This window comes from Rhipicephalus sanguineus, chromosome 4 (genome assembly GCF_013339695.2).
Source record: "Rhipicephalus sanguineus isolate Rsan-2018 chromosome 4, BIME_Rsan_1.4, whole genome shotgun sequence".
Taxonomy (NCBI): Eukaryota; Metazoa; Arthropoda; class Arachnida; order Ixodida; family Ixodidae; genus Rhipicephalus; species Rhipicephalus sanguineus.
In genome coordinates this window covers 9939756-9951128 of record NC_051179.1, presented here as the reverse complement: position 1 = coordinate 9951128, position 11373 = coordinate 9939756, and the positions used below count along the sequence as shown (strand labels likewise).

General features: G+C 42.1%; 1 protein-coding gene across 1 annotated transcript in view; it reads left to right on the top strand.

Annotated features, from left to right (window-relative positions):
• The window catches only part of LOC119389360 (basement membrane-specific heparan sulfate proteoglycan core protein-like), a gene marked incomplete in the record, with an annotated part of 213331 nt that extends 207369 nt beyond the window's left edge, over positions 1-5962 (top strand). The window contains 2 exon segments of the mRNA XM_049414410.1: positions 1982-2129; positions 4566-5962. Of these exon segments, the coding sequence (XP_049270367.1) occupies positions 1982-2129; positions 4566-4617 (200 nt within the window).
• Positions 5963-11373: the final 5411 nt, after the last annotated feature.

Here is an 11373-nt window from a genome sequence, read left to right as displayed (position 1 = left end):
CGTTGACTGTTCGGTCGCAGCGTGGTCACGTTTAGTGTTACTTGCCATGCTTCGTTCAGTTGTCACCCTGGACTGCAAACGTGAAGGGTAGTCCGCAAAGACTGACGGTACCGCGTCCTTCTTGAGTCGCCACTTTTCTCCTTCTATTAAGTCTTTTGGTTGAAAATGGCCAAATACAAGCTCATGTAGTTTGAGGCTGTGTTAGGCGAGCAATTATCCCGCCTAATTACTGCAAGCCACCTCTCTCGTACACCAGCAGCAGCTGGTATTTTGTCGAATGACAGCCTAACAGTCTTTTTCTTTGCGTTCTGTTTTCACAGTGGTACACAACAGAATGACATACTGGGGCATGGGGAGTGCGTGGTTGCAAAAGCCTGAAATAGAAAATAAAACACGAGTACTATCAAATTCGAATGCAAGTATTGCATCGGCAGCATGGCCAGACAGATTGCATGCGGAATACGTACCTGTGAAAGCCTGCAAAAAGTGTGAGTGCAATTAAACTCAGATGCAAACACGAACTCGTGAGCTTTGTAATATGCGCGGCCGTTCAACACCAGCTTCCCTTATTCTACTCACACAGCACCGCCATGCGGCAGCCAGAGTTCTTCAATCATACGAGTTGCGGAAATCCCCATAGGCCCCGTGTATCAAGTTCTGGACACCCCATTGACTGAAATCCTGGGGTTGTGCTAATTGTCACGTCATCTGTTGACCAAAAAATAAACTAATAAACCGTTGCGACAACGCCAGTGCTGCATGCGGCATTGAGTAGCTTGCGAGAAGCGCAGGCAGGGGCCGGCGCCACGGCGCTCTAGTGTTTTGTATCGCAGCTCCCAGATGGTGCGGCAATCTGCAGGCCCCCGCAGAATCGGCCACGGGCATGTCCGGGTTTCGGAACACAGTTTTGCAACTGGTATGATTGAAGAACTCTGGCAGCAGCGGCGAGTGGCGGTGCAGTCGGCGCTCGACGACCCGATGGAGCGTTCACCAAGGAACTGAAAAAATGAGGAGGTGCTGGTTAAACCAAACTTTTGGCAGACGCTTTTGGCAGAGTGAGGTGCTCTGCCAAAAGATCTTGCCACTCTCATCGGCCCACTCAAGGCTGGTGAAGAGGGGAATCAACAAAGTCGCAATCCACAATTCACTGTATAGATTGTGCCTACATGAGATCGAAATGGCCTTTGAACGCCAATTGCAATGGCTGTTGCAAGCAGGTTATTCGAGGTGCCTCTTGGTAGCTGTAGTAGAGGACAGGCTAAATGAAGCACATAAAAAAAAAAGGCCCGAAAAAACTGAAATCAACAAATCAAAGCCGGCTGTCATTCCATATATGTGCACAGGGTGTCCCATAGACTGAAGGAGGCGGCAGGCAGGTCAGGCATTTTGGTTATTTTCTCGGCTCCAGCCAAGCTGAACGCCTTATACAGAAAGGTCAACTGGGCTGACCCTCGGTTGACCTTTCAATGTTTCTGGGAATTCATTGTATTGTGGGCATTTATTAGGCACTTCATTATCTGTACATGATCATCATCACATGGGGTTCTTCATCACTTGTGGGAACTCATCTTGCACGTGATCTGCATCCTGACCATGATTGGTTCAGGGCCTAATGAAGTTTAGAGTAGCTGTTGTTTCACAGTATTAATGAGCAGTGATATAAAAAAATGCTGGTTGACGACGAGTGGAAGGACCTCGGTAATGAGAAGCAACATATTGTGATGGCATATGCACATTTAGGCCAGTACGACGGACATCTTGACCCTGCGTTATGGTGCCTTCAACCAAGTGTGGCTTCTTATCTTACACTGTGTCATTGCAGAACTGGAAAACGGGGCACGTTGAAGATCGATAATAAAGAAGTACACGGGGAATCTCTAGGTCTCCTTGTGATGCTGAACACAAAGGGTGACATCTTTATTGGTGAGTCCTTTCCTCGTGACAGGGGGACTTGTCAAATCAACAGGCTCTTTCCTAACAGGAGGTGCCCCTGAACCAAGAAAAATGACTGCAGAACGATACCATAAGGGCTTCACTGGCTCCATAATGAATGTGCAAATCCAGGATTCTGGTGTCCTGAACCTCTACGATGACTCAATCAGCTCAGCGAATGCTGACCAATGTGAAGAGTAAGATTTAATCTTATATTTATTACATGTTTGCTAACTCATAGCTCTGGAATACCAATACGAAGCCAACATTATTGTGTGTGGTTGGTTAGCAAAAAAAAAATTAAGTATACTGTTGCAGTTTGAAAATCTAGGCTCTGAATGCAGGAATGATTGTGAATTAGAGCATTATAAGTACATCTGAAAAGTACGCTAGTTGTGCCTGTTAAAAATATATGTTATGTCATGATTTTGCATTGATTACAATCATCTGGCCTGAATTGTGAAAAATGACACTTGCCCACGAATTGATGACATTCTTGCTTGTCTTGACGGTGCCAAATACTTTGACCAGTGGACCTTCTGTCCGGCTATCGACAAATTTCTTTGGATGAGCAAGACCAAGAAAAGACTGTGTTCTTCATTCCCAAGTGCCTATAACAATGTAAGGTTGTGCTGTTTGGTCTATGGTACTCTCCACACACCTAAGTTCTGCCATGGCTGTAATTACACGCGATCCTGGAGAACTCCTACAGCAGGATTTACATATGCCTAGTAATATTGTGGGTATAATGTTCACTATGAACAATATGCATAGCTGTCTTTCCCGTGACCTAACGATGATACTGGCATAAACAAGGCAGAATTATACAACTCTGACACTTCAGGACATTTTTGTCGAATCCTAAGCAATATACAGGGTGTTTCAGCTAAAAAGCACCAATAAAAAGACATATGTAGGCGATATGCAGCTCGAATTGGTGCAGTATTATTCTGAGCCATATAGAGCACGTCAGGATACTTTTTCCAATCCTCCAAGCTTGGTAATTAACAAAGATTGCCTAATGAACTTTTTAAATAGTACCTCTAGTGAAATATCTTCAGTGCGAAAGTTGTAGCTCTTGTTGAGAAACGTCGGATTTTTTTAATCTGTGCTAGGATAACCCCCCTGCTTAATTCTTTGCCAGTCTTTCTTTAAAGCGCGCGAATTTTAAAAAGTACCACGTGACTGCCGTCTAACGTGTGGTGCTTTTAGTGCCCTCAAATGTGAGTTGAATTAATTATCAAAACCTGCTCCACGCACAGAGGTCGATTGAACGGGCTGTCGGTGACTGTGGCATGGACGTTAAGCCAAGAGAGAGGCGTAGTGTTTTCAGAAAAAAAATTACTAAATGAAAAAGTGGCCGCCATGTGCAAATGCCTTATACGAGACCTTAGGCAGCTTATGGTGCAGCGTAGGCATTTTTTTCCTTTCCTTTCGCACCAATGAAGGAACACATTGGAAGGAGCGAGGGTGACAGCGTGATGAAGGAGCGAGATAAAAGATTCACTCACACATGGCGGTTGCTTTTTCGTCGAAGGCTTTTCTTTCTTTCTTTCTATGTTTTTTTTTTTTTTGAGACAGTTCGTCCCTGCCATCACTTAACGTCCATCGCAGTAACCGATAGCCTGTTCAATTGACCTCCATGCGGAGCAGCCTTTGATAATTCATTCAACTTAGAATTGAGGGCACTAAAAGCACCGCATGTTAAGTGGCAGTCACGTGGTATTTTTTAAAATTCGTGCATTTTAAAGGCTGGAAAATATTAAGCAGGGGAATTATCTTAGCACAGATTAAAAATTTCAATGTTTCTGAGCGAGCGCTGCAACTTCAGTAGTGAAGATTTTTCACTAGAGCTACTAATTAAAAAGTTAATTAAGCAACCTGTGTTAATTACCAAGCTTGGCAGACTGGAAAAAATATCCTGACGTGCTCTATATAGCTCAGAACAACACTGCGTCAATTCGAGACGCATAGCACCTATGTTTGTTTTTTTAATACTTGGTGCCTTTTAGCAGAAACACCCTGTATGTACCGAAAAGAAGGTTGTCTTGTCATGAATAGAGACATAAAAAGTGTGTTGCCTACTGCCCATGCAACTCGCTGGCTCCTCTCAGCTGGGCCCTGTCCATCACTTTTTCTTTCTTATTCTTCTTGCACTCATGGTATGCTTTCAAAATAAGCACCTGACAGAGGTTTCTGGGAGTGGCGACAGGACAAGCGAGGCATGTTACCAACCTCCGTTTCCCTATTTAATATTAGGATATGTCTAGATGGGTGTGGCACCGTTTGTTTGTGAATAGCTCGTGGTTATTAACAATAGCTTGGTGGCCGGAGCCTGCTCAGTGGCCATCGTGACTGCTATAATGTTACCGCTGGTATCACATAAACATCAAAAGCCACCATGGAGAGCAAGCTGCTTATGCAAGGTTGCAGGTTTCCTGCTGCATACAGTGGAGAAAATATTTTGCTTGTGTGTTCCCGAGGCAGCAATGCTTATAGATAAAAAATGTTTTCTAGTTATGTTGCAGTGCCCCTTTGATTGGAAATTCATTTTATCACAGAAGGTATTTTTTAGTATACTTGAAAATTCAGGATCTGCGGTTTAAAGCGTGAAATGTATTCCTTCTTTTCAGGCATGTGGGAAGTGGAGACTACTTCATGCACTTTGGGACAAGCAACAAGTGACCTTCTGCAAAGCAGCTATTTTCCCAGCCTTTCCATTAGCACTATTTTTTTCTCAGTCATCACACTAGAGCAAGACTGCTTTATTCAGTCAAGGGAAAAGAAAGCCCATTTTTCCTGGCCTAGAAACTAGGCATCATTTAGTGATGTCTTTTATTTTGCTTGCTTGATTTCTGCACGTGTGTTTTCTTCTTACCAAGGAGCCATTTTTGCAAAGGCAGTCTATTTTCTTATCATGTCATTCACTCTAGTCTCCTGTATTTATCAGTGCCACTTTGTTTTGGAGCAAGCAGCATTGTGTGTGTGATCATCCTTTTGTCCTGAAGTGGATGATAGTGCGCTGCAAGATCCAAGAAGAAAGGTTGCTTCTTACTCTCCATTCTGAGAGCAGCCTTGGAATCTGTGCTTCATCTATGCATTTCAGTGTTAGCGCACATGGAGTGTGTTTAGTTCACTCATCACAGAATCATTGCTTCTTCATTTTGTGTCACAGAACCTTCTTTTTTTGCAAGATAAGCACACAGCCAGTGTATCAACATTCTCGTTTGGCAGCAATACGACTCCCTGTTATTACGTAAACTGGCATGTGGGCTCAAGGGCATTTGCAGCCATGTCTCAAACTGTTTTCAGCAGCATGGTGTGACCACAATTTGCTTTTGTGCATAGCAGTTGTGCCAAATTTTTGTTTGCATGAAGGCATTTCCAAACCGGTGAATTCCTTCTTCAGCCTCATCCTTTAACACTTCTTTGCTTCATTCTCTTACTTACAAGATGAAAGAAAAACAATCGTAGCTTTGTGTACGACACCAGCACGTGACCCGGTTCAGAGCAAGTGCCAACGTGGGTACAGTCAGAATGTATAAAATGGCTTATTTATGATGACATACTTTTCTACTTTTTTTATGCAAGCCTGCAGTATGTAGTATGCGTGGATAGAATGCAATCAATCAAAGGCAGCAAATGTCTTGTCTTGGTTCGTGACACACAATTTAAGTGTAAGCTAATTTCACCACTAAATTGTACCATTCAGCTGCAGTCAAGGTTCTCATTTTCTGTCTGTCTTTTGAATGGTCAGTGTCACTTGTTTTTTATTTAGTATGGGATTGAGTATTCTGATATGACAAGTGATTCAGGTAAAATATTACTATGAGTGTGTACATATTCAGGGTGTTGACTGCAGCTTTGGTGGTGCGGCCACTGCCATTTACAACTATCAAATTTTGTTCTTTTTTTGTTTCAATGTGCTACGCTGCTTATTTCTAGGTGTCAGCAGCAGCTGCACTTACTTTGTTGCGCCTAGTTTCACTGCTCCAAAATTGCAATAAAGCTGATGTTTGTTAATGTTTGAGTTGGTGCAGTGTCAATCACAAACCCCGTCCTGTGCACATGTTCACCATCGTGAAATGTCATGCACATGACAAGAAGTTCACTCGTGCCATACTCTTTGGGGAATTTTACTGTTGAAACAGTTGCAACCTCTACACTTCGTTTGCTGTAGTCATTTTCAAATCATGGTTGAGCCACCTCATCATTCCCAGCCGCACACTTACCATAAGGTGAAGAAAAAATCCACGCAGAATTTCCTTTGGTAGCTTTCTAAGTGATGTGCAAGTGTAGAGTTTTGTTGCTGGTTGCAGCTGTCACTAGAACGCTGTTTTTGGGTGGCATCAGTAGGGCATCTTTCATCTCCCTTCCAGCATTTACCGGCATCTGGAACGGCCACCTCAGAAGGCGCATTACACGACCATTAAATTCTTGATAAATATAAATTCTCCTTCGGAGCGCTGTTATTCCTCTACCAGGAAATTCAACAAAGCCTTCATCGAAATTGTTCTCTTTGAACATTTGTTTTGTATCGCAGGTGCAACACATTCATACGGTTCAGATATATTCATATTCTGCAAACCTGGTTGTGTAGCTTAGTAATTAAGACAGTCGCCTTCAGAGCACGAGGGCCTGGGTTCAAACCCAGCCAAGCCATGAAAATTCATTGTTTTACAGCAAAAGCTGTTATGTGATCACAACAACAGCCAATTGTGGTGGCATAGTTGTCCGGCGCCACCGGACAACTATGCCACCACAATTGGCTGTTGTCGCCATCGCACACAAGGAGAAAAAAATATCTGGAATCGAGCGGGATTTTAGCCCAGGCCCTCTGCATGGCAGTCAAGTATTCTACCACAGAGCCACGTCGTTGCTTGGAACTCCTTAGAAAAAAAGACTAGGCAAGGGCAAATAGTAAATTTGAGGTTCGAAGCGAATAGTGATTTGGTCGAATAATTTCGAATCGAATAGTTCGAATAGTACTCGCCACATATTATTAAAAAAAATTGAGCATTTCCTTCATGACCCTTGCACAATATTTTTAAGAATTGGAACTAGGTATGAGTGAATGTCACTTTTGGTTTGAAATGAAGTGGAAGAAACCTTGAATGGGGTATCAAAATTTGAATAGCAATAGGGTGCGAGGTATAAGTGGTACAATACGTTACAAGTTAAAAATTACTATACTTAGCGCATATAAGCCCATATAACATGCTGTTAAATTAAAAAAAATATGTACACTTAACCTTGAAGTGTGGCTTCGCGGCAGTGCAGATTTCCCCTGGCAGGGTGGTTTCACGGTACAGCAACCAGACGCTGCAGTGAAACCACCTTTACAGGGGGTTATGTGCTGTCGTATACATGTATTCGTTCATTTCGAGAAATTTCGAATAATATAAATCTGTATCGAAGCGAATTCGAATACTTTAATATTCGTTCGAATATTCGAAACGTCCGAATATTCGCCCATCCCTAAAAAAGACGTCATGTCTTTTTTACAGGCGTCATGTCGGGCAAGGAATCACATTAACAGATGCAATATAACATGGCATAAGAGTAAAATAACAACCAGGCATCACACAATGCAAGTTGTGTAACGAGTGGGTGGTTTAAAGCTTCTCACCCACAACAAATGGCTCAGCCACAATTTTTCATCTTCAGCCACAGCATCAACAAAGTGCACACAATGCCTTACAGATGTGTAGTGGGTACTTCCCTACTTTGCAAAATTATGATGATTTATGGCCTAGTGGGTACATGGATACTCGACTTGTAGTAGTTACCACAAGGGGGTTTACAATCGGCTCTAGAAACGCCGCTCCTCCAGCTTTCGCTGCGACTGTGCTGTGTGTGCCGGCAGGCCTGGTGTTTTTATTCGTTTATTTCTTCATTATGATGATCGTCTAATGTGACAGATGGACAGTTTTTTGCAAATTCTAGCTGCCACCACCACCAATGCATTGCATATGCTGCAGTCAATCAAAGCTCCAACAAACCTGTTTATATAGCACCAATAAATAATTATAGACCAACTGTTGCATAGGCATATTTAAAGCACACAGACATACTAATAGCCAAGTGTGCAGTACTCAGCATGTTGGGGCATACTCGCAACCTAAGGAAAACATATGGAGGGCAATAAACAAATTTTTGTGCAATATAAAGGTACCTTTTTCTATGTGACATTGTACCCTTCAGAACAGGAAGCATAGTGCAGCATTCATTCTAGACAATTTGTACAAGACCCAAGTGTGCACTGGACTAAGAATTCTATGTTGAAGCTTGGCACATTGACCTTGCAGAAGCTCAGTTCAGTTTATTTACCTTAAGGGCCTCCCGAAGGAGACATTATATAAGGGCAGGTTTACAAATTTGTTTCACATTGATTAATTACATGATGTTGAAACAAGGACAGGCGGGTAATGGTGGCAATGTCAGCAGGAAGGCCGTTCTATTCTTTGGCAGTTCGTGGGATGAACGAGCTCTGGGCGTATTGGGTATTGTCACTAATAACGTGTGGAATAGCAGTCCATAATTAAAGTTTGGTTAAAGCCAAGAATGCAGGAAAAGAGTGGGCCCTCCAATGAAGTGAGGCATGCCTACCGTATTGTTCCAGTTTAATTCAATAAGTAGTTCCGTTGTGAAGGCTAACAGCCCAAGTTCAGCAACACTGAACACAATGTGCATTCACCGCTGAAATTGCCACATGAGGGAACAAAGATCACAGAACAAATGGTAGTTGGGAAAAAAAAGGCAATGAGAGGGAAGCGCTGACGGCTGAGCCTGTTATACATTTCATTGTTAGTTCTGAGAAGCGCTAGGCGATGAGACAGCAACGTACAATACATGACTAACAAGATTTTATTGAAGGAATGTATATATAAGAGAAATTGATCCACAAACAGGGTGGTCAGATGCAGCTGAACTCGAGGCACTGCAGAATAATAATAATAATAATAAAGTGTGAAATGCTGGACTTTTTTGAAGATTTTCCTATCTCGTGGGATGTGGGACAAAGCCCACAATACATGACAGTCCCGCAAGTCTGTGGTCACCCTAGGAAGTAGTAAAATAGAGGGGGCAACATAAAAGTGGACAAAAGAAAAAACTGCATGGGAAATGCCATAATACACACAATGAATGATAAGCAGGGCAGTATTATTGGCAACGTTCGATAACAAAGTGAAGGTGGAAAAAGGACTTATATTTTGAGCTGCACAGTTTGCAGATCAGTCATCCATTCTTGATTAAAATCAGAGTCAAAACAGATACTGAAGTTCCATGCGTGACTATTGAAGTTAGAAGGGTCCTACAAGACACGTCCCGCAGAATAGTGGCTGGAGAAGATGGTATAACAGGTGATTTGATCAAGGATGGAGGGGATTTTATATTGAGGAACCTTACGACTCTACACACAAAACTGTAGCGATCAATAGTAGAAATGCCAACATTATATTAATACACAAGGGTGACGTAAAATGCATGATTAAAGCAGCGCTAAAACATGACGTAGAACAGAGTGTACAGGACAAGCGCTGTCTCGCAACTGAAATATTCATTTTGAAAAATACATACAGGAAAACAAAGCCGAGCATGGCAGACATGCGCACAAGTAAGCAAGTCAAAGATGTCACTTAACAGCACATGTGCGCATAAGAAAATCAAGCATGTCACTCAACATTACACGTGCCACGCAGATATGCAAACTCCTTGTCTGTTAAAGATATTGACGCATGGCTCACGCATCATGTATGTCTTTTTTTCTAAATAAGTCTTTCAGTTGCGAGACAGCGCTCGTCCTGTGCACTCTGTTCTACGTCTTCGTGTTTTAGCGCTGCTTTAATCATGCAAGTATTCCAACTAGCCAAACTTTCCATTCTACTGCAGATGTAAAATTACTGAAGCATTATAGACCTGCGAGCTTAGTTTAAGCATTATGCAAAGTAATTATGAAGGTAATTTTAACCCTTTCAATGCCACCTATGAAGAACTGCCTGTAAATGCATCAACTCGACACAATTTTATTTCAAAGCACTCAATATTATATTGCAACAAAAATTCCGTAATACATTAATTTATGTGTTATAGTAATCACTCCTAATTACTTTGTAATTAAATATCTATTTATTCTGAAGCCATTCATGCTCTGTTTTCGCACAAATAGAACGAAATCTCAGGCTAGAAATATAGAGCAAATTCGGTGTCTGTTATGTCTTGGTTGAACAAAGAAAAATTATACTTTTGACGTGGGTTGCGGAAAGCGGCACGTCGAACGACTCGTCGAATATGGTGGTGCCTTCAGGAAAGTGATCATATGCAACAGTACACTGAAAAATGAAGTTAAATGAAGACAAATTTATTATGCAGGAGGTTCAATTCATCCAAAGCTCAAATGTATCTTGCCCTTTCTTTGCCCCTAATCGATACAAATAGCAAAGACAAGTGGTGCACACAATTGTGTTCATAGCGTCTCAAAGGGTTAAATAGGGTGAGAGATCACTTTTTTAGTGCACTGAACGAACAAGGATGGGAAAGAACAACGGAGACACATTTACCGTACTTGTTCAGTGTGCTAAGAAGGTGAACATGAATTACCAACATGCCCAAGCATAAGTGACAGCTTCATTTTAGCACTAAAAAGGATGAACACATGAGAAATGACAGGACAGAGAGCAAGCTAGTTTCTGGATGGGTACCCTACGATAGATCACAGCTTTGTGATCAATCAGGTAATTGAAAAATCTGCTGAGTGTAGCAAATCCACAAACCCCTTGATATGAAAAGGTCAGTGGCGTAGTCAGGGGAGGGGGGGCGTTCAACCCCCTTCCTAAAATTTTCAATTTTGCATGTGTATATAGCGCACACATACAAACACATGCACAAATGTACATAAAGTATGGTTGAGCCCCCCCCCACCCAAAGAAAATTTCTGGCTATGCTACTGGAAAAGGCATTCAACTCGGTAGATATACCAGCAATCTTGGAGGCATTGCGTCATCAAGGAATACTTGAGATCTCAGCAAACACCTGCGAAGGTCACCACAGCTACCTTGCTTCCCTACAAGAGAAGCACAAAAATAGTGATTGAGGCCTGGCAAGGAAACACAATCTCTCCATTGTTGTTCACTGCTCGCTTAGAAAAGGTATTCATTGTTTAGACTAGATTGGAAAGAACTAGGAATAGTTATTAACAGAGAATATCTGGACAACTTATGGTTCCCAGATGATATTGTGCTCTACAGCAATAGTGGTGACAAGTTGCAACAAGCGATTGAGGAACTTGACAGGGAAAATGTTCAAGTGGTCTTGAAGATAAATATGCAGAAAATAAACATAATGCTCAATAGCCCGGCAATAGAAGAATTCATGATTTGCAACGCGTGCCTCTAAAATCTGTGCAGGTGTATGCATACCTAGGTCAGTTACTAACAGGAC